At 45.1% G+C, this 24203-nt stretch overlaps 1 protein-coding gene across 1 annotated transcript in view; it reads left to right on the top strand.

Moving 5' to 3' along the window:
• SMG6 (SMG6 nonsense mediated mRNA decay factor) overlaps positions 1 to 24203 on the top strand; it is a 240583-nt gene that overhangs the window by 57554 nt on the left and 158826 nt on the right. The window contains exons 11-12 of the mRNA XM_040423570.1: positions 21141 to 21281; positions 21360 to 21513. Of these exons, the coding sequence (XP_040279504.1) occupies positions 21141 to 21281; positions 21360 to 21513 (295 nt within the window). The remainder of the gene's footprint in view (positions 1 to 21140; positions 21282 to 21359; positions 21514 to 24203) is intronic.

Raw genomic sequence — 24203 nt, 5'->3', positions numbered from 1 at the left:
GATTTACTTAATAAGTGCTACAAACAAAAAGCCTCATAATTTTAATTGGCAGGGAATCGTCATTCCAGGGAATGTTCCTGCCTTGCCCTGGACATGTGCATGGCAGCCGTGTGCTGAGAGAGACTGGCACAAATGTGTTTCTGCTTAGCTTGTTCTGGGAACAAGTGTCTTGTTTTTCTGCATGTCAGATGTCACCCAAACATTATATACTATCGGGTTATTACAGCTTCGTATTCCCAGAGCTTTTAAGACTTGCCCAATACCCACCTGTTGGCATCAGCTTGTGATTCACTTATTTTATTATTTCACTATTGTTTTAACTCTAGAGGAATCTAATCTAATTAGTGTAAATATCCTTAGGATATGCCATCAATCCCGTTCTCCACAGTCTTATTTTTATGATCCGTGGCCACACGGTTGACCCAGACACCTCAGTCTTACTACCTTAAATTGTTCCAGTTTGGTGCTTCTTAGACCACCCACAGACACTCGCTTTCAGGCCTGGTCGGACCTCCAACCATCTATACAACTGTTCAAAAGTTCACCCCTACTTTTTTTAATTGTAGGGTATCCATACTTTCTATCAGACCAGAGTGGCTCACACACAGGACTCTTAAAGGGGTTGTCCAGGTGCATTGATGGCCTTTCCTCAGGATAGGTCCTCAGTATGAAATTGGCGGGGGTCAGAAACCGGGCACCCCCACAGTCAGCTGATTGAAGGGGCTTTGGCAGCGGTTTGCAGTTCAATACTGCAGCTCTCTGCATCTCCGTCCCATTCTAGGGATAGGGTCTGGGCTGTAGTGCCAGGCACAGCCATTACAAAATGTGTTGCGCTGTGCCAGGTAGACAGTGGAAGGAGAAGACTTTGCCAACTTTAATTAGCTGATTGGTGAGGGTGCCGGGAGTCGGGTCCCTCACATATCTGATACGATAAGCTATCGGTATCAGAAGGCCTGGAGATGACATACTATATAGGTGAAATGGTAGGAATTGCAGAGTAGGTGGAGTAGATGCTGCAGAAGAGAATTGTATGGCTCGTGTCCTGTTTTATATAGCTCCAGCCTATTCCACAGCAGCGTACAGAGCTTATCACTCACATCAGTCCCTTATACACCATGGCCTATTAGTTCTTTCCTGGACATAGATGCTGGTTCCAAAACGGGCATACGCATATAGATATTTACCATGATTTGGACATTTTTTTAATTATTTTTTTATGGTAGGACCATGCATTTGCAGTAACCAAGAAAATTGAATATAGGACAGTAGTGGTTCTAGGATTGCAGCAGATTTCCATAGGATAGAATGAATTTATTTATAGCACCGCATACATAGCAGTTATCATTTACTGTCCCTAAAATGGTTTGGATTGTTTACATGATTATATCTGTGGTTTACCTTAGGGTCGTACATCATTCGTTAATAAAATCAGATGTCGTTTGTGGTTATGCCGACCATTTGCTCACTAGAGTAATTTTACCCTGCGGTATCTTAAAGAACCCTGGTTAGTATAGTGAGAATGTTTCAGGCATTTATCCATTTTATATAGTTATTATCACATACTAGTATCTGCTTACCGGTGGCAGGGACTTTATGCTGAGTTTGAGCTTTTTCCATATTACATTACATATGAAATTTTTGAGGAACCTGTAGTGTTTACCATCTCCAAGTCAACAATATTGCATCACAGAATGAATTCCAATTTAGTATCGTTGTGTTCCTTGTGTCGCGTGAGCGTCTGAGTTTAGTATGAAATTCTTCCTTTGTTTCAGTTCCTGGGGCAAAAGGAACTGAGAGTCCAGATGAAAGAATTGGCACTCATTCACACGCTATATCCACTGTTCACACCCTGCATACACTCTCTCCATCTGCAGTTGGTATAGATGTCTTAAGGTGCATGTACACCATGCAGTCAGCAGCAGATTGGTGGGCAAAGGAGCGTTTCTTCCCGACAGTCAGCTGCTCGCTCAGTGAAGGAGGAAGCTGCATTTATGAGCAGCGATCCCCCGTCCTCATACTGTGGAGGTGAAGGCTATTGCGATCGCTCCTCCTCATACAGCTGCATTGTTTCTGGGCAGAAAATCACTGTGTAGACAGAACGATCAGTGGCACCTTTAGACGGGCAGATTGTCGGAAACGAGCGTTCGCAGGAGTGTTTGCTCCCAATAATCTGCCTGATTACTGAAAGGTTTAAATCCACCTTTAGACATAGCCTTCTGTACATTGGGATCTTAAAGCGACTCAATATGAATATTCTATTTGGGGGAATTTATCATAAGGGGATTATTTGGAGTCAGTTTTGCTTGGATGCGGACCCATTCACTTCAATGGGGCCGCAAAAGATGCGGACAGCACTCCGTTGCTCCATTCCGTGGTCCGCCAAAAATATATAACCTGTCCTATCCTTGTTCGCTTTGCGGACAAGAAAAGGCAGTTATTTCAATGGCTGTCCGTGCCGTTCCGCAAATTGCGGAACGCACACGGACGCCATCCGTGTTTTGCGGATCCACAATTTGCGGACTGCAAAACACACAGCGGTCGTGTGCATGAGGCCTAAACCTAACAGTTTTGTTTAGAAAAGCTCCTCTGGTTTTCCTACTCCACCTTCCGGCTGAAGTGAGGCTTCAGCTTTTTTTTTTTGCAACTTTTTAAAAAGCCTCCATGATAAATACGGTGTAAAACTCATTAACATAGCTAACCACACTCACTATTTCACCTGAATTTCATAACTGGAGTGAGTGGTGTAAAAATGCAACTTTGAAGCCAGAACACTGGAGTGAAGGCATGATAAATCAGGGCCTGTTTGTTGTTTTTTTACAAAAAAATAAATAAAAAATGGTTTTCTGCATATAATTTTTTTTGAAGTCACTCCATGTTTCTTCCCTACCTCCTTTGAGTTCGGCCTCATGCACACAACCGTTCAGTTTTTTTTTGCGGTCCACAAAAATTGCGGATCTGCATAACACGGAAGCCGCCCGTCTTCCTTCCGCAATTTGCGGAACGGAACAGGCAGCCCATTGTAGAAATGACTATTCTTGTCCGCAAAACGGACAAGAATAGGACATGTTATATATATATTTTTTTTTTTTTGCGGGGCCACGGAACGCAGCAACGGATGCGTACAGCACACGGATTGCTGTCCACATGTTTTGCGGCCCCATTTAAGTGAATGGGTCCGCACCCGAGCTGCAAAAACTGCGGCTCGGATGCGGACCAGAACAACAGTCGTGTGCATGAGGCCTTCCTTGCTTGATTTTCTCTGACCATTCACAGCTCCAAGAGATAGCCCCCTGTAGTTACTCAGTTTCAAACGCTCATCAATGGACATCTTTATCCAGGCCTATCAATAAAACAATGTAGCTGTCATAATGTTATTCAGAATCTGCCATCTACTATTACACTCGCAGATAACATCTTCCCTTCTCAGCAGCAGCAAACTGAACAATGGGTCCCTTATCTATATAGGAGTTTTATTCCTCTTTAAAGATGGCTCCCGCTGTGGAGCAGAGTGCCATAGCTACCGGGTGACTGCTGTTTCACACAGCAAACACCCAGGGCTAATGTCCGTTATCAGCTGTAAGGCCTCTTTCACACTTGCGTTGTCCGGATCCGGCGTGTACTCCACTTGCCGGAATTACACTCCGGATCCGGAAAAACGCAAGTGTACTGAAAGCATTTGAAGACGGAACCGTCTTCCAAATGCTTTCAGTGTTACTATGGCACCCAGGACGCTATTAAAGTCCTGGTTGCCATAGTAGGAGCGGGGAGCAGGGGAGCGGTATACTTACAGTCCGTGCGGCTCCCGGGGCGCTCCAGAATGACGTCAGAGCGCCCCATGCGCATGGATGACGTGATCCATGCGATCACGTGATCCATGCGCTTGGGGCGCCCTGACGTCACTCTGGAGCGCCCGGGGAGCCGCACGGACGGTAAGTACACTGCTCCCCCGCTCCCCACTACACTTACCATGGCTGTCAGGACTTTAGCGTCCCGGCAGCCATGGTAACCACTCTGAAAAAGCTAAATGTCGGCTCCGGCAATGCGCCGAAACGACGTTTAGCTTAAGGCCGGATCCGGATCAATGCCTTCCAATGGGCATTAATTCCGGATCCGGCCTTGCGGCAAGTGTTCCGGATTTTTGGCCGGAGCAAAAAGCGCAGCATGCTGCGGTATTTTCTCCGGCCAACAAACGTTCCGTACCGGAACTGAAGACATCCTGATGCATCCTGAACGGATTACTCTCCATTCAGAATGCATTAGGATAATCCTGATCAGGATTCTTCCGGCATAGAGCCCCGACGACGGAACTCTATGCCGGAAGACAATAACGCAGGTGTGAAAGAGCCCTAATACGCTTAACCCCTCAGATGTTGTGGTCAAATGTGACTAATGCTTAAGAAAGGCATCGCCGTGATCAAAAACGACCAAAAAACATCCCAACTGGCGAATGCTGTAACTAGAAAAAAAAATATCTGTATGGCTGATTTGACAATTTTTCATCACTTCACTTCCCCCAAAAATTTAATAAAAAGTGATTAAAAAGTCACACATCCCAGAATGGTATCACTAAATACAGATCGTCCTGCAAAAAAAGGAACCCTCACCCAGCTCCGTAGACATGGGGATCAGAATACGGAGATGAAAAGAAAAAATACATTTTTCCCCCCCAAATTTTTTTTTTTTCCCAGTATTAAAACTCAAGAAAAACTATTCAAATGTGGTATCACCATAATCATACTGATGCAGAGAATGAAGACCACAAAAAAGTAGTAAAAACAAAACCCATAAAACTGTGGTGGAATTGCATTTTTTTTCTAATTCCACCACATTTGGTTTTTTCCCCCAGCTTCCCACTACATCCTATGCCATATTAAATGGTGCCATTAAAAAGTACAGCCTGTCCCACAAAAAGCAAGTCCTCATATGGCAATGTGAACGGAAGAATAAAAAAGCTATGGCTCTCAGAATGCATGTAGTTAAAAACGAAAGCGCAAAAACGGTAGATCGCTCTTTCATGAAGGGGTTGATATTCAGTGTTATAGTACCGCTGAAATGAAGAAGATAAAATAGGCAACATTTCTAAAAAAATATAATAGATGTTTTTTTTTTTTTTTAAATGAATATTGAGTTCAAAAAATTCTTTCTGATGGAAGTGTCCCTTATAAATATATAGAAAGCTGCAGTTTATAAAGCTGAGTATATGGTACGATATTGCAAAGGAAGAGTGCAAATTATTTGTAATATTGGTAACTGTTTGATAATGTGAAGCCGGTCATTCCTATGTTGATTGAGACTCGTGTTACGTGCAATCACACTATACCTTTTTAACATCTTAGGTTAAGTCCAGCTTTACAAAGGGCGGTTTTCTTGACAATTTTGGTATGGGTATTTTTTTAAATATTTTTTTTAAGCAATAAAACAGGTTTGTCGAAAATAGAGAAATAAGTAACATGAAGGGTTACAAATGGTATTGATGAGAATGCACATGAAACCAGTGTATAAATCCTCCCCTGTACATAATAGTACAAGCTATTATTATACAACTGGGGTCTTCACTTCTTGTCCTCTTTAAAAAATTCAAATAAACTCTGACATTTTCTGGAACTTTTATTTAATGAATAAGTCCCGTCTCTCAGCGATGGTTTTGGTCACTTAAAATCGCCATTCTCACTGAAATGAATTTGAGATTGTAACAGGCAATTCTTGAGCAGATATTTTGCTTAAAATATTACAGGGCATCTGTCAGCAGATTTGTCCCTATGACACTGGCTGACCTGTTACATGTGCACTTGGCAGCTGAAGGCGTCTGTGTTGGTCCCATGTTCATATCTGGCCTCATTGCTGAGAAAAATGATGCTTTAGTATATGCAAATGAGCCTCTAGGAGCAATGGGGGCGCTGCCGGTACACCTAGAGGCTCGGCTCTCTCTGCAACTGCCGCAAGAAGAAAGAGAGGCGCCTCTAGGAGTAACGGCATGGGGTCTTTATTGACCCTATGTTCATATGTGCCCGTATTGCTGAGAAAAATTGTTTTAATATAGGCAGATGAGCCTCTAGGAGCAACGGGGGCGTTGTCCTTACACCTAGAGGCTCTGCTCTCTCTTGCCGCACCCTCTGCACTTTGACAAGACCAGGTGTGATGTTTTCAGCTGCCCAGATTTTTTTATGTCTACACCAAAAATTTGTCTAACGTGGCGCAAATTGTTGCATTTAGGGTTTCAAATTTTTTCCCCATCATGCTTCATAAGGGGTGGGGCTTAGCAGAAGGGCGCTGGGTGAAAGGTGCACCATTCTTGCGCAAAAGTTGCACCACAATTCTGGCATAAAAATGTCTCAAAGTACGCCAGCCAATAGTTCGTATAAAGTCGGAGAAAAGTGTCTATCCCTGCACCACATGTATCATTCAGCCTGAGCCCTTGTGATAAATGTGGTGCAGGTCTAGACAGCCTGTGTAAGCTTATACCATCTTTAGGATTAGCAAATCTGGGCCAGTTGTGTCCAGCCACGGAATTAAAGGCGATATACACCTTTTTGGAGGCAATTTTTGTTTGAGTGGATTTTACTTATTTTTGGCTAAAATCATATTTTCAATTAGCCTTTATTAAAAATATTGAGCCTTTCTGTCACAAAGGGTTAACAGTTTTTCTAACTGTGTGACTGGTAATTTCATGTTCACTTGGTGCAGGTCATCTAATAATTTTACCTCTAAACTACTAAAAGGTCATAAACACTTATTTAAGCCACATTCTTATCAGTAACAGGCTGAACTGCATGGGCCGATGTTTTTTTCAGCCTTATAAACGGTTACTATGTAGTAAGATAAGGATTGAGCTTTGAGTGTTTATAATGTCAGAGAGCAGAGATCAGGAGTCCTTCTGCTCCCCAAATGATGGAAAAGACAAAAAATCCATAGGCAGCTAGTAGAAAAATTTACCCAAAGGTGTACATATTCTTAAAAAATAAATAAAATAAACTGTCCTGGCACAAATGATGTATGTCGAGCCTAAGATGATCTGTGCAAAAGTCTGGCAATATAGAAGTTTAGAGAGTCTGTTCGAATGACCGATTCCCTGTACGGAGATATATATATATATATATATATATATATATATATATATATATATATATATATATATATATATATTAATATATATTAATATGTTGTTTTTTTAACCATTTTGCTATTATTAGCATTTTACTAGAAAACCTATGTATGTTGCTCCCACTTCTAGCGTTACAGTAATCTTGGCGATTTCCTATGAATAGTACGTACTATGATTACTATACAGTCTGACCTATATACTGATTGAGCATATCTAGGGCAGGCGGGCTTGAAAACAACAGTAAGAAAGTCCTTTTGTTTTTTTGGGGATTTAAAGGGGTTATCCCACAAAAACTAGTCCTATGAGATGAGTAGAGCATTACAAATTAATAATTATTACAATGTACATACAATCAAATTCTAGTTACCGTAGGTTCTTGTGTACATGGTATTTTCCCCTGTGGTAGCGCCCCCTGCTATTTCTGCTGTGGTTGAAATCCTGGTCCACCTTCTCCAGCATTCAGTGGTGGACTGACATGCTCGGTAGCTTCTCTGCTCCTTCCCTTAGTGCTGGTGTAATAATCTCATAGTGAATCAGTTGAAGTGGCCCAGACGCCATTCATTCACTCATTCCCACTTCTAAATACATAGAAATGTTTAGCTGTATCCCTCTGTAGACAGTGGAGAAGGAAATTGGAGCGGGCATTACATCCTGTAGTGCAATTTATTAGCAGAATTGCTGGGGCTGTTTGCAATTCGCTCCTGGGAGATGGTGCTTGGTGATCACATGGGTTGAGCTGCTGCCCACCCACAGAAAAGGAAGAGACAAGCCTGTGGATAAGTCATCAGTATCTGATGGGTGGGGTCCGGCACTAAGGACCCCCGCCGATCAGCTGTTTGAAAAGTCAGTCGTGCTTGCAATAGAGCAGTGGCCTTCTCACAGCTTTCCCTAGGCCAGTGACAACATATTCATTGGTCACTTGGCCTAGGCGCAGCTCAACCCATAGAAGTGAATGAGGCTGAGCACAATGTACGGCGCTGTGCCTAGTAACCTGCGAAAAGACAGTGGCGCACACTGGAGCAGCTGAGCCTTCTCAAACAGCTGATCAGCGGGGGTCCTGGGTGTCATACCCCCACTGATCAGATACTGATGACCTTTCCAGAGGATAGGTCATCCATTAAAGTCGTGGAAAACCTGTGCTATGTATTGGAGAATGTGGCTCATCAGAAGTATGGATGTGGCTCAATTCTAGGGAACTATTTTAATACAGAATGAATAAGGATCCGAAGTTAGGAATGTGTGAATGAGGCCTTGAAGAGGTATTCCGATCCCAAAAAGGGGTAGTATATCCCCAGGATATGCCACAACATTTGGGATGGAATACCCCTTTAATGAAGGGATGTGGCGGTGGTTGTAGTAGAAAGCCTGCAATTATTGTTGGTGTTTAGGGTTGCCTTTTTTACTAATTACACAGTAGAAGGTGCCATGCGGACCAGATCTTTTACTTGTGCCAGCCCACACTTGGCGTTTGATTGCTTTGTTACTGCATACATTGTGCCAAGGAATGAAGTCTGCACAGTATTCCTCCGGGGTCTGTACATGTGCGTGTTGTGGTTTGGGCATATGAGGAGTTTGTTGGCTGCACCTTTATCGTCCAGCTGTTGGTATGAAGAGGCTGTCTGCTCCTGTGTGTCAGACAGACGGGTGCTGGGCTGCCCACTTCCTCTGAGCTCTGGTGGGATTCACTGCCAGGGCTTTGTCTGGATATAGACTGATTCATAAGTGAACCCCTCAGTGTGTCTGAGAGATAATACCCAGCTAATAACTTGCAGGTGCTGTTAGGTGAGGGTTTGTCTGTCCTTTTCCCGCTGGTTACTTGGCAGGGTCATTGTTTTTTACTATGACTGTGCGTATGATAAACCGTCCAGCTTTGACTTTTACAGGACGCGCACGTTGGCTGACATGAAGCAACTGTCTACAGAACGCACGGCTTCTCTATTGCGCAAGAAACCCAATTCTATGATCACACAGACGATTACTCCAAAGTTAGTTTTTTCTTTTCTTTAAAGGTTTGAAACAATCCTCAGCATTTAGTTAACTTAGTGCGTCACCTCCGTGGACCAGTCTTGGACGTGTATAGGTATGCTTCTGGTAGACCAGGATCTGTCCGTTCCTTCCATTGTTAGAAGTGGCTGCATGTGAATGAAAAACTTTAATCTCATTAATAGGAGATTGAAGATTTTCTGGTGAGAATGGTTCTCTGGGTTCTAGTAAATAAGTAGAATTTTTTACTTTTCCATGCCATTATCCAGTGTAAAAATAATAAAATGTTTGAACATAATGGACCAATTATAATTCAATGGGAGGAGAGATCCAGAGGTTGAACTGTATTTTTTCCAGAAGAGTAAAAATACTCCTCTTTCCATTTTTGAGAAGTATTTTTAGCCGAGGTGGAGTACGAAAGTTGCAGCAACTCAAATACATCATACATAGGCCTACAATTGTTCACGTCTGCGTTGGAGACCTCGTTCAGGGCTCTGTTCCAGATCCTGTCAAAAAGACTGGACAAAAAAAAGCCTTGCATTTAGGACTTTTTTGTCTCGTAAAAAGACAGGATGCTGAACGGACTCCATCATAGTCAGTGGAGTCTGCTCAAGCTCTGTTCCTGTCAGTAAGGCCTCATGCACACGACCGTTTTTTTTTTTGCGGTCCGCAAAACTGATTTCCGTTGTTCCGTGACCGTTTTTTCTTCCGTGGGTCTTCCTTGATTTTTGGAGGATCCACAGACATGAAAAATGAAAAAAAAATCTAAGTCAAGTTTGCCATTGAAATGATAGGAAAAAACGGACACGGATCACGGACGCGGATGACAATCTTGTGTGCATCCGTGATTTTTCACGGATCCATTGACTTAAATGGGTCCGCGAACCGTTGACCGTGAAAAAAATAGGACAGGTCATATTTTTTTTCACGGCCAGGAAACGCGGATGCGGCTGCCAAACTGTGCATTTTCCGATTTTTCCACGGACCCATTGAAAGTCAATTGGTCTGTGAAAAAAACGGAAAGTGGAACCACAGACGCGGATGCACACAATGGTCGTGTGCATGAGGCCTAAGGGTGCGTTCACATCATGTTTTTGTCATACTCAACGTACACCAAAAAAGTATACGTTAACTGAGTCCTGCCAAATAAACCATATACGTTAACATATATGTTTTTTTTTACAGTGGAACTGTATGGTGATGGATTCCACAGTGTGGCAATGCTCTGAGGCATCCGTTAACATATACTTTTTTTGTGGACATTAAACGTATGACAGAAATGTGATGTGAACCCAGCCTTATGTGCACAATCCAGCACTTTCGTTATTTTCGTTGTTCTGCTCATCTGACAACAGTAACAAATAATTGTGGTTGTAAACGCACCCTAATCTGTGGGTACAGTCCATTATAGTGGATTTTGGGTATATATCAATTAAATTCTGAAGTGACTTTGTGAAAACATCCACAAATGGCCCCATTTGAATTAAATCAAAATGGAGATGAAATTTAAAAATGTAGGGTTTTTATTGTGTGCAGATTTTCAATTTTTTCCTGTAACATAGCAAGGGTTAACACCAGAAGAAAGCTCAATATTTATTACTCTAATTTTGCAGCTCACAGATACATGTGGTCATAAACTGTGGTATGGGCACATCACATGGCTCAGATTGGGAATTAGCAGCAAGATGCTTTTTGGAGGTCAGTTTTTACTGGAATGGTTTTTGGGCATAGTGTCACATTTGAAGAGACCCTGCGGTACCCCTACAGAAGAAACTCCCCATATGTGACCCCATTTTGGAAACCACACCCCTAAAGGAATTCTTTGAGGGGTGTAGTGAGCGCTTTGACCCAACAGGCGTTTTATTCAGTTTAGAGACACTTAGCTGTGAAAATAAACAAAAATCATTTCTCGTGCTTTTTTCCATTGGGGGACACAGACCATGGGTATAGCTTGAGGTATTAGTAGGAGGGACACTATGCAAATGAAAGAGCTCCTCCTCCTCGGGCTATACCCCCCGACTCCACCAGGAGGAACTCAGTCTTTGCTTAGTGTCCGGTGAAGGAGGTTGACACGATCACTATCTCTACTCCTTTTTGTTATTTTCTTTCTAGATGGGGACACAGGTCGGCATGGCGCCTTCCTGGTCCCCCGTGGAGTGCCCGCCGCCGTCCTTGGACGCTGCCTGGCTGCCTCCATTGCCCCCAAAGAAGACAAGTGGATCTGGGCTCGACCTGCAGCTCCGGTTTCCCACCAGCCACTGAGTCACCTGCTGCCACCCTCCACCAGAGCACTGCACTCCTGGGCAAGGAGTCAGAAGCCTGAAGAGGTGCATCCCTGCTGGTCCTGGAGTCGAGGGAGAAGATCTGCAGGAGCAGATAAGTATACCTGCATCCCTGCCTTACCCCTCCCCCCTCCACCATTCTCATTCCCCTGAAGCTGCCTGGGTGAAGCAGAGATAGGAATCCTTCTGGGGGCACGTTGGGCTCTTTATTAGGGGCACATATTGCCTGCCTTTAAGGCAGTCTCAAAGGCATCTGGCAGGCTATGCGCGGCACTTGCCGGCATCGCTCTTTTTTTCTCCTGAGCAGGGACGCACCACAGAGTTCGGCGGTGGTACTCACCGCGGCTGCGCTGGCTCTTCCCTTCTTAACCCAGGGACATTAGCCCCCGATACATGTAAAGGGGCCCGGGTAACGATGGGTCAATTTTTTCATACGGCGCGCGCGCGCGCTCTTTTCGCGCCATTATGACGCGACCGGGGGGCTCTGGCACTTCCTCTGTGTTCGGCCGTGCAGTCCGAACTCTCGCGCGACTTCCCTGCTCCTCTCAAATCAGGAGAATGGTGTAAAAAGCCGCCGGTGGTCCTCTTCTGCTGCCCATTAATACAGCTTTCTGCTGTATGAGTAAATGCCATGCCTTTAATGTGACAGATACAAATGGGCGTTATCAGACCTGGCTGCTAAGCTAAAGCAGGTGTGGGGATAAGTCTTCCCCTTAGTTTGCCAATAATTTTTTTTCTCAGGCCCCACTGGGGTCCTGTCAGATGTGCCATTCAACCTTTTTTTCGTCGCCTGTCTCTTGTGCTCTGCCCCTGGACAGGATATCCTCCATCTCTTGCTCAGCCCAGTCCTCCCTCCGCATGACTCTATCCTGCCTCTCTGCGGAGACGGCGGTACTACAGCTCATAGCTGTGTGAGTTAAGGTCTTGACCTCTGATGTTTAAAAAATAAATAAATAAATAATAAAAAAATTAAATTTCCCATCTGGGTTTACAAAGACCTCCGTCCCTGGGAACCTGCGGTCCCCGCTTGGGCATCTGCCATGTCCAACGCGGCCGCTGAACTGGTCTTAGTCGCCAAGGCAGCCATGTCCTTTAATCCTGTGGCGCTAACCTCTCTATCTCTCTCAGTGGTCCCCACAGTGGGTGCCTGACTGCTCTTTCCCCTCCCTAGGGAGAGCAATCCGAAGGGGAATTATCCGGCTCGGACGAGCCAGGTCCTTTTTTGGACTATAGGGCATTTTCAAATCCTGTGACGCCAACCACCTCTCTGTGGTTTTCCACAGAAGACACCCGACTACTAACAGGGAGCGTGAGCGGCAGCATCCATCCTCGGATGGCTCCGTCTCTCCCCCCTCGCCTAGAGGCGCGTTCAGACGACTCTCCCCTCCTCCCTTAGGGAGCGCTAGTCTGAAGGGGAATTTCCGGCTCTGACCAGGTCATGGAGCGTGACCCCTCGCCTAAGCTCTCCGCCGTGGTGGCTGACTTAGTGGCGACTGTCTGAGACACCTTTATTCTCCAAGGGGATTCTCCTCCTTCCACTGGTCAGGAGTTCCCCCCTTTTTTCTGTCCAGGGAGTCGGAGACTACCGTGTTCCCGGTCCATGAGGGATTTTTCCGCGGTCATATCCAGGGCCTGGGGTCGTCTTAATAAGGTTCTCGACCACCCAGCGCGTGAATATACTTTATCCTTTCCCTGCTGATGGCGAGGAGAGGTGTCTCCTCCTCCTAGGGTGGATCCTTGGTGGCCGGATTAGCCAATTATATGGCTCTCTCTGTCTTAGACAGTTCCTCTTTGTAGGATGCTGTAGACAGACGCATAGACTCTCTTTCCAGGTCCTTTTCTTCACTGGCAGGCGCGTCCTTGCGACCTACCTTTCACTCAGCAGGGGTAGCCAGTGCTCTCTCGGTGTGGTTACAGCGCCACCACCAGGAACTGGCGGAGCAAGTTGCGTCTACTGACACACTGGAGTTGGTTCTCCAGATGTCTCAGGCTTCTAAGATTCTTTGCGAAGCTTCTAGGGACATTGTTCCCCTCTTTGCCCGCAGGTTGACCATCTCTGTCACTCAGTGCGAAGAGATCGGATTAAAGGTGTGGGATGCCGATGCCTCCACCAAGCGTTCCCTCGCTAATCTCCCCTTTGGGGTTTCCAGACCTTATGGGGATCAGCTAGACAAGTTCATCTCTGCATGCCTTTTGCCGTTTGTCATCTGGTAGGCCGTCGCCTACTTCCCCCGCCGGGGGTCTCAGGTCGTCCGCAAAAAGGCCTTCCTTTAAACCAGCCTTCCCGACACTAGAGGGCCCGGTCAGCTCGCCCTGCTGCGCCCAAGCCTATCTGCATGTCACGATTGCGGATTCCCACCAACGATTCCTGCGCTTCGCCATTAGGGGTCGACACTGTCAGTTTGTCGCCCTTCCTTCGGTTGGCGACCACCCCTCGGGTCCTTACCAAGGTCCTGGACCGCTCATGGCGCTTTTTCGTACCAGGGGCATTCCTTTGCTGCCCTATCGGGACGATATCCGGATCGAGGCCCCCTCTCTACCGCAGGCCGAGGATAGCGTCCGGATCACTGTTCAGACTGGAGCAGTTCGGCTGGCTGATAACTTTCCCAAACTCCTGTCTCTTCCCGTCCCAGAAGCTCTCCTTCTGGGGGATGTTATTGGATACCTCGGCCGCCAGAGTATTCTGCCTGCCTTCAAGTCCTCCCAGATCCAGGGCGCAGTGCCACATCTGCTGCGCTAACCGTGCCTATCCATACGGGAGTACATGCAGGTCCTGAGTCTTATGGTAGCCTCTTTCGAGGCCGTTCCATATGCCCAGTTTCACACTCGCCTGGTGCAACAGAAGATCCTTTACCTCTGGGACAAGACCTCTCGGGGTCTGGACGATAGCGTCTGCTTGTCTCAGCGGGTTCGGGCAGCTCTTCCTTGGTGGCTGTCCCCGATGAACCTGAGGTCGGGGAGATCTTTTTTCCCATTTTCCTGGACGATCATCACCACCGATGCCAGCCTCCTGGGTTGGGGCGGCATTCTCCAGTCTCGCACGGTTCAAGGGATTGGGTCGGCGGCAGAGTCTCGCCTTCCAATCAACATTCTGGAACGGGGGGCGATTTTCCGCTCTCTCTTTCTCCCATTGGACCCCTCTCCTTGCGGGCCTCCCAATGAGGATTCAATTGGACAATGCCACGGCCGTGGCCTACATCAACCATCAGGGCGGGACCCGCAGCCGGATGGTGATGCAGGAGGTGACGAGAATTCTGACGTGGGCGGGGACGCACGTTCCGGTGTTGTCAGCAGTTTACATTCCAGGAGTGGACAACTGGACAGCGTTTTTTTCTAAGCCGCAACTAGGGGAATCCAGGCGAGTAGTCTCTGCATCCAGAAGTGTTCGAAGAAATCTGCCACAGATGTGGCCGTCCGGATGTGGACCTACTGGCGTCCAGGTTCAACAACAAGCTCCCAGTGTTCCTGGCTCGCGCCCGAGATCTGAGGGCGTACGGATGGACGTGCAGGTGTCTCCGTGGCAGGACTTCAGCCTCCTCTGTTTTCCTCTCCTACCAAAGGTTCTACGCAAGATCGAGACGGAAGGGATCCCGACCGTTCTCATCGCCCCAGAGTGGCCTCGCCGCGTGTGGTTTTCGGACGTGGCTCGGATGCTGGCGGACGCCCCATGGCCTCTTCCCGACAGACAGGACCTACTGTCTCAGGGCCCGCTTTTCCACCAGAATTTCCGGTCTCTTCGTTTAACGGAGTGGCTGTTGAAACCGCCATCCCGAAGAAGAGGGGGTTCTCGGATTCAGTGATTAGGACCATGATCAGAGCGAGGAAGTCTTCTTCCTCTCGGATTTACTATCGTACCTGGAAGGCTTTCCTGTCCTTTTGTGAGAGTTCGGGGTTCCCTCCCCTTCGCTTTTCCATCATGATGGTACTGTCTTTTCTTCAGTCTGGGCTTGAGCAGGGACTGTCGCCTAGTTCCCTGTAAGGTCAGGTTTCGGCGCTGGCCGTCTTTTTTTCAGTGGTCCCTTGCTCTTATGGGTCCGGTGAAGACCTTTCTTAAGGGGGTGGCACATTCGGTTCCCCCGCATGTTCCCCCTTTGTCTCCTTGGGATCTCAATTTGGTCCTGCGCGCTCTGCAGTCGGCCCCCTTTGAGGGAGGTCTCTCTGACTGTTTTCACCTGGAAAGTGGTCTTCCTTGGGGCTATAAGTTTTAATGCAGCTACATAGCGTAGTGATTAAAGTTCTGGGCGATTATGCAGAAGCTGTGAGTTCAAATCCCATCTCAAGTTTTTAAATCAGACTGGTGTCGGAGCTGACCGCTCTTTCCTATCAGGAGCCTTTTCTGGTTTTCCAACAGGATAAGGTTGTGCTCCGTCCGGTCCCCTCCTTTTTGGCCCAGGTGGTCTCTCCCTTCCACCTTAATGAGGATCTGGTCCTGCCTTCCTTTTGCCCTTCTCCGGCTAACCCCAAGGAACGCACTCTGCAATTCCCTGGATGTCGTACGGGCCCTGAAGGTGTATCTCGCGGCTATTGCTTCCGTCCGCCGTTCACGGCGCTCTGGATCTGCTCGACTATTTCCACGGCTTATCGCGCTTGTGGTAGAGTTCCCCCTGCTAGGATTACCGCTCACTCCGCTAGGGCAGTGGGGGCTTCCTGGGCAAGACGCAATCATGCCTCTGCGTCTCAGCTGTGTAAGGCGGCCACCTGGTCGTCCTTACATACCTTTACAAATTTTTATCAGTTGCATTCACTGGCTTCGGCTGATGCGGTCTTTGGCCGCAGGGTTTTGCAGGCTGTGGTTCCTGTTTGACCGTTGGACGTTCCTCCTGGCGGTGCTGAGATTTTTTTTCCTACCCCATGGACTGCTTTAGGACGTCCCATGGTCTGTGTCCCCCAATGGAAAAAAGCACGAGAAAAGGAGATTTTTGTGAAACTCACCTGTAAAATCTTTTTCTCGTCTTTTCCATTGGGGGACACAGCTCCCACCCATTCTGTCTATTGCAGGAGGGGGCTTCAATTCAGTTTTCTGCTTATGGTTGGACCTTATGGCTTGGTCCGATGGTTTCCTTAAGTTTTTCTTGCTCCTTCTCCTACTGCTTGTGCAACGCCTGAGTTCCTCCTGGTGGAGTCGGGGGGTATAGCCCGAGGAGGAGGAGCTCTTTCGTTTGCATAGTGTCCCTCCTACTAATACCTCAAGCTATACCCATGGTCTGTGTCCCCCAATGGAAAAGACGAGAAAAAGATTTTACAGGTGAGTTTCACAAAAATCTCCTTTTCTATCAATAAAATGTTGCCTTAGCCCTAAATTGTTCATTTTCACAAACCACCCCACAATTAAGGTGTTTTACTGAATATGACAACACCTGATGTGTGGTCGTATAGTGCTGTATGGGCACATGGCAGGGCTCAGAAGAGAAGGAGCACCATTTGGTTTTTGGGCACCATGTCTCATTTGAAGACCCCCGGAGGTACCTCTACAGTGAAAATCCCCAAAAAGTGACCCTCATCTTGGAGACTAAACCCTTAATGGAATTCACCTAGGGGTTATTTGGCTTGACCCCACAGGAGCTGCATAGGATTTTTTAAGATTGTTACATGAAATTAAAATTACATTTTATTTAATTATATGTAGTTTTAGCCTCAAATATTTCATTTTCACAAGTGGTAATAGAAGAAAAAGCACTCCAGTTTCTATAAATAATTTCCCCCGAGTACGATAATACCCCATATGTAGTTGTAGACGGCTGTTTGGTCACACTGCAGGGTTCAGAAGAGAGAGAGAGGACCATGTGTATTTAAGGCCTAGTTTGGTGATTTATACAGCACTGGCCGATAACATCCCAAGAAGTGACCCAATTTTGTAAACCACACCCTCACAGTATCTACCAAGAGGTTTGGACAGCAGATGGTGCAAAGTGAAATTTAAATTTTTCCCACAGTTTAAGTGCCCAGTATGTTGTGTCTATGCAGTGTGAAAAGTCAACCCTATCATTATTATGCTGTGCTTCCTGCTTTTAGAAACACCCTACATGTTTTGCCTGAATGTAAGAGAGAGCTCAGGAGTAAAGAAGCACCATGCACATTTTTACTGTGTTTTGAGTGGTGATTTACACACCTTGTGCTGACAACTGTAGAGGCTTTGTGGTGAATTAATAAATGTAACCCCTGAGAAGTGGCATAATTTTGGCAACTCCACTATGAAGTGGAGGGAGCATTTTGACGCCATGGGTATTTTGCAGAACCATGCAAAATGAAAATTGCAATTGTTCCACATATATGGTATTTCTCTGCCCAATATGTTGTGCCCAGCTCCTGCTATCTGAAACTCACACCATATTCATAGGTGGATTCTGCTGGGTATGGAAATGCCATAAATGTGGACATAAGCTGCTTTATGGGAACATGGCAGAGCTCAGAAGGGAAGGAGTGTCGTTTGGCTTTTGAAGCATGGATTTTGCTGGAATGGTTTTCAGAGGCTACATTTGCAGAGACCCTCAAGTACCCGTACAGTGGAAACCCCCAATAGAAGTACTTATGAAAAAGGCTGACCTGTTGCCATGTCCTCTTGGCAGCTGAAAACATCTGTGGTGATGTTTTAATATATGCAAATGAGCCTGTAGGAGCAACGGAGGGGTTTCCATTTCACGTAAAGGCTCTACTCTCTCTGCAACTGCCATGCCCTCTACACTTTGATTGACAGGCATTATGATTTTTTCACTGCCTGGGCTTGTCAAAGTGCAGAGGGTGCTGAGCTTCTAGGTGTAATGGAAACGCCCCCGTTGCTCCTAGAGGCTCATTTGCATATATTAAAACATTGTTTTCCTCAGCAATGCGGACACATATGAACCAACACAGATGTCTTCAGCTGCCAAATGCACATGTAACAGGTCAGCTGGTTTCATGGGTATCTGCTGACAGGCTCCCTTTTAAATTTTACAGTTTGCATATACTCTGGGAAGTGCTTCCAAATGTATTTGCTGATGGGCCACCATTATGCAAAAGTATCTTTGCTGGCCCACATCAACTACACAACTAGGTTTCATTTTTATACTGTATCATTCGCCAGCTAACTCTTCTGGGGCTCCTCAGCGCCCCTGCAGGACGTGCAGTGTACTGCAATCCCTGGGAGCCCTGTCAGTGTCATTCTCTCTCTTCCTTCCATTGTCTCTTGTGTCATTTCCTTAGCTACATTGTGACTGAGAGCAGGGCTGCCTTGTACCTTTAGCAGACTCGCTGGCAAGGGGACGTGTTTATCCCTTTTCCTGGAGATTATCTGTGCAAGCGCTCTCTGACAGTTACAATAACAAGGGCTGTGCGTTGTGTTTCCCAGAGAAAGGGCCCTCTCTGCTGAAAGATGTATAGCACTAATTAGAAATACATAGCATCCGGCCACATGGCAGCTTTCTCCTCACTGCCCGCTTCCTGCTTTCAGACAACTTTGACGACAGTTGGTTTATGTTTTCCATGAGTATAATGTTCTCTGAGAAACAAGAGAATGTGTCTGAGATCAGTGGGAAGACCTGGTAATTTATGACCTTCCTCTACCCAAGTAGAAAGAGTCAAAAGTAAACCGAGCTGTGTCATGTGTTGCCCACTTTCATGCTGAGATCAGTGGGGGTTCCCAATTTGCATCATGTAAAACTAGGGTACCACTAAGTGACCCTCTCGCTCTTTCACGCACAGGCTTGTTAAGGCTATAGGTTAATGTGTATGTATTTAAAGGGACACTAAATACATACATAAATGATACCAGTAAACAGTAGGTAAGCAGTCTGCTGCATTCTGTCAGTCTGCTGCATTTTCTGCATGATCCTGATACAAAAATCTTGCACAAATCCTGGGTTTTTAATCTCCTGCTGTTCTTTTCCATCTTTGGCTGGAGACTGGGTCAGGGAGTGGTATTTAGCCAAGGGGTGGGGCTTAACAGTCTTACAGCACAGGGCGGAGGGATAAGGCTGCTGTTCTAGCCAGCTATCTTACAGCCAGACACAGGACAGTGAGAAGAAGAAGATGGCCGAGTTCCTGGGACACAACGAGAAGATTACTTTATAGGTTTCTTAGTTTTTATTTAGTTGTACTATATTTTTAAAGGGATTTTAAAGATTCACTTGAATAGGAGCTGAGCTACAGTACCCAAGAATGGCCACTACGCAGTGTATTGAGCTGTGGCTCCAGCTAGAACAGCGGAGGCTGGGGGTGCCCTACTGATCTGACAATGATGGATAAGGATTAAAAGATATACATGGATATGCTGATCCTAGAAAGGTTGCATTATATCTGTGTACTCAATATTTACCTTCAAAATCTGTATGTACATCTATGAACTACTGTACCAAAAAAAATCACCAGTGGGTATCAATACTATTATGCTTAGGGTAAGGCCTCTTTCACACGACCGGTAGACAACCACCCAACCCCCCCCCCCCCCCCCCCCCCCCCCGTTTACGGGCCGTTTTTTGTGTTACGTATACGGGCCGTATACAGAACCATTAATTTCAATAGTTCCGCAAAAAGAACGGAATGTATTCCGTATGCATTCCGTTTTTCCGTTCAGTTGAAAGATAGAACATGTCCTATTATTGCCCACAAATCATGTTCAGTGGCTCCATTCAAGTCAATTGGTCCGCAAAAAAAAGGAACACATATGGAAATGCATCCGTATGTCTTCCGTATCCATTCCGTTTTTTGTGGAACCATTTATAGAAAATGTTATGCCCTGCCCAATTTTTTTCTATGTAATTACTGTATATGCCATACGGAAAAACGGAACCAAAAAACGGAACAACGGATCCAAAAAAAACGGCCCGCAAAACACTGAAAAAGCCATATGGTCGTGTGAAAGAGGCCTAAACCTCACACACCGCAGGTATAGAAATTAGTGTAATATGCTATCAGAATCTCTCTGAGATGGAAAGATCTGGAAAAGGAGCAGGGCAGCCAAAGGGCATTCACACTTTCAGCTATTTCCTGCCAGTAGACACATTGTTTTATGGAATCCGTGTTTATCGCACCATATTCAGAATGCAGGCTTCCATAGTCACCACCATGAGTTTCGGTTGTGCAGAATACAGTGGTGAGTTTTACCTCCCGCACGCCTAGCCAGCAAATATGTTTGAACTCAACATAAAAAAAAAATCATAGGATACAGATGTTGTATTGGCATCGCTGCTAGTAGAAAATAACCTCCTACTGTGGCAGCATCCTGCTGTGTGCATGTAGCCAAATTCTGATGATAGCGGTTTCTTAGGAAACCGCCATTTATGCTCCTTCCATATATATTCTTTTCAATGATTTGCCGTTTGCCCAAATCATCTACCCATACTTGCTTCCATTAATAATGCATAGTAGCGGTGGCTTTGCCAGTCACAAGTCTGTTACCAGTCTGCACCAGCCTAACTAAACCATTGAAATTTGAAATGGTGCAGGATGTCAGAGCATCACAGTGCAATATATAGTTGTCCATTGGGGTTGTCTGTGCCACCCCAAATGATCCGCCTTGCAGCAAGTTTCAGTTCCCATGTAGCACCACCGCAGAGGATCTAAACCACAGGAATTCCAAAACATTGTAAATCAGAAAGTCTACACAATTCTGTGCATACGAGTGACAAAATATTAGTATCTGGGGTTTGGTAGCTCTATTCTCTTTTAATACGTGTTAGGTCCAGGTGGTGTAAAGGTTGGCGCTGGCGATGTATAGGAACTCTAACCAAAACTTTTCTTTTAGCCCCCTCCTGAACTCTGACGCTTAAAGTATATGTGTCCTTTCTTTTCTCTTACAGATGAGCATTCGGAGGGCTATCGTTCTACAGTGCATGAGCAGGCAACCTCTCTGGGCCTTGCAATGTTTTCCCTTCTTGTAAATAGATGCATCCAGTTATTGAAAATCCTACAAACCAAACAATATGGCTCTGGCAGGAAAGGTGAGTGGAGTCTTACACAGCTGTAATATCCTCTCTCACATTTGGTGCAGTTATAAATGGGTTTACTTTTTCTATCAGCTGATATAACCGAGGATGAAATGGAAGTGAAAGTTTCTTCTTTTCCATCTGATCTAAAAGAGCTTCTGCCTAGTGTCAAGGTGTGGTCAGACTGGATGCTGGGCCACCCTGAAACATGGAATCCACCACCCAATCCACTGACCAGCAGCAAAGAGTAAGTTCTACATTTTATGTCTACTTTGCAACTGAATCTTAAAGTTTGCATGTCCTAAAACATGAATCTGGAATGCACTTTCTAAAGAATTGGGCTCCCACTTCTGGGGCCCCCATCTGGCGAGGCCTGCTCAGCCATTGGCTGGTTGTAGCAGTGACCTGCTTCAGCCAGTAACTAGCTGAACGGGCCTTTCCTGGCATTTCTGACATGTAGAGCCGGGAACAGGAAATGGAGTGTAAGTGGAGACTGGAGCAGCAGCAGATCGGCATCAGCTGGTGATCATTGAAACAGAGTGTGGCTTTTTTTAAATTTATTTTTTATATTCAATAAAAACTGAGAAATATGTGAGATAAGAAATAACTATGACATAGAGAGAAATCCACTCTCTGTTTCCCAGTAGCTCAACTATGTCCATACTGTTCTGTGTCTGGCAGTAAGACAACTGGCTACAGCAGGACCCTTTTTGACCAAAAGAATTAACCAGAAGGTTGTCTGGCCAAAATAATAAAATAATAAGTCATATACACATTAATGATCCATTGCCGCTCACATTCCGCTGCTTCCTGGTCCTCTGTGAGTCGTTCCTTCTGGTTCCTCTCGACTCATGGGAAATTGCCACACAGCCAATCACTGGCCACAGCAGTGACCCACCCCAGTGGTCATATCTTGCATTTCAAAAGGGATCAGAAAGTAGAGACCAATAGAGACCTGGAGCATCAAAATGAGAGTGGCAGGGGATGAGTAAGTAGAGTATGATCTATTTCATTATTCTATACTGTTTTAAGTCAACCTAACAATCCCTTTAAGCTCTACCCATTCCTTATGTCTTGCCACTATAAAAAATGGAACCGATCAGCAGGAGATTTTGCAACTTTTTAATGTTCCCACCACATTTTACTTTTATTCATCTAAACCTCTGCCCTTTCTATGCATAGGAGTAATGTGGGCGGATTGACAGCTAACTTGGATAGCCTAAACATACAAATGTCAGTAAGTAGGACCACCCACTCGATTCCTAAGCATTGAAAGAACAGAGGTTTATATAAATAAATTACAAATTTTACAGAATCTTTTCCCATAAAACTATACATCACATTGCTCCACATGCTCTATAACTCATTTTCCGATTGTGCAGCATTTTCATGGTAACAGGTTCCGTCAAATCACTTAGCCTGAGCAGAACTAGGGCAGCAGGGTGAGATGGGGGAAAGGGTTGCTTTAGCTGCTCATATCTCTGGATTGGTAGCAGCTAGAGATATGGCTTGATTGAAAATTATCATCCCAATCTTTCAAACAAGACCAGAATCACTGCATTATCTTCACTACATTAAGAGATATAGCTATTAGAAATCGTTTCAGGAGTGAAAGCATTCACTGCCAACCCGATTTCTAACAGCTATATCTTCTGATGTAGTGGAGATAATTCTGTGTTTCTCGTCTCTTTTGAAAACTTGGAAGGCCAGTTTTCAAATAAGACCAAGCCCATATCTAGCTGCTACTAATCCTGAGATATGAGGGATTAAAGCAGCCCTCCCCTCTTCAGCCTGCAGGAGCAAAGAAAAAAAAAAAATATATAAATTTGGGACTTGTATATTTGTACTGACCAACAGGATAAAGTTATTGGGGGAGATTTATCAAACTGGTGTAAAGTAGAACTGGCTTAGTTGCCCATAGCAACCAATTAGATTCCACCTCTCATTTTCCACAGCTCCTTTGGAAAATAAAAGGTGGAATCTGATTGATTGTTATGGGCAACTAAGCCAGTTCTACTTTACACCAGTTTGATAAATCTCCCCAATTATGTTACTTTCCAAATTGGAAAAACCTTCACGAAAAATGGCACTTCAAATGTACATTTTGAATTTATATCTTAAATAAATATAGGTGCTGCATAAGTGCCTTTTAACCCTCGTAATGACATAATACATTTTAGCCTTAACCTGTTAATGACCGGGCAATTTAAAAAATTTTCAATTTTCGGTTTTTACGCCTAACCTTCTCAAAGCCATAATTTTATTTTATTTTTCCATTCACATAGCCGTTTAAAGGCCTATTTTTTGCTAGACAACTTGTACTTTCTAATGGTAGTGGGAAGTGGGTAAAGAAAATTCCAAATGAGGTGGAATTGTGGCATTATCGCCAACTGCATACATTAGCCACGGGTGCCCACTGTTTAAAACAACGGGCACCCAGCGGCTATGGTCCCTGCAGCTTGCGTGAGCAGGCGCCATATTTAAAGTCCCGACGTGTCAGGAACAAGTTAGTCAATTAACAGTTTTTGCCTCCTCTGTGTTTCAGTGATTATAACTTTTTTTTTTTTTTCTTCAATTTAACTGCGAGATTTTCAATTATGCAGTTGTAGTTTTCATAGGAACCTTTTTGGGGTAAGATACATAAATAGTAAACTGTGTGGTATAAATAATGTGTTAACATTATTCTTTGGATCAGTATAAATATGATGATCACATTTATGTAGTTTTAATTACGGTATGTTCTACTTAAAGGGAACCTGTCATGTGGATATTTGATTATAATCTAACTAATTATATACAATCATTAACTACTAAAAAGTGCCTTAGATGTATTCACTTACTGGTGTGACAGATTGTTACCTCCTAATATACACACAAAGATGCCGCATGCTAATGAGCTGATTTGAGTCCAGCGTGATGTCATTGAGTCCAGCGTAT

Source organism: Bufo bufo, chromosome 3 (genome assembly GCF_905171765.1).
Source record: "Bufo bufo chromosome 3, aBufBuf1.1, whole genome shotgun sequence".
In the NCBI taxonomy this organism is placed as follows: domain Eukaryota; kingdom Metazoa; phylum Chordata; class Amphibia; order Anura; family Bufonidae; genus Bufo; species Bufo bufo.
The sequence above is the reverse complement of the archived record's forward strand: the minus strand, read 5'-3'. Positions and strand labels throughout refer to the sequence as shown.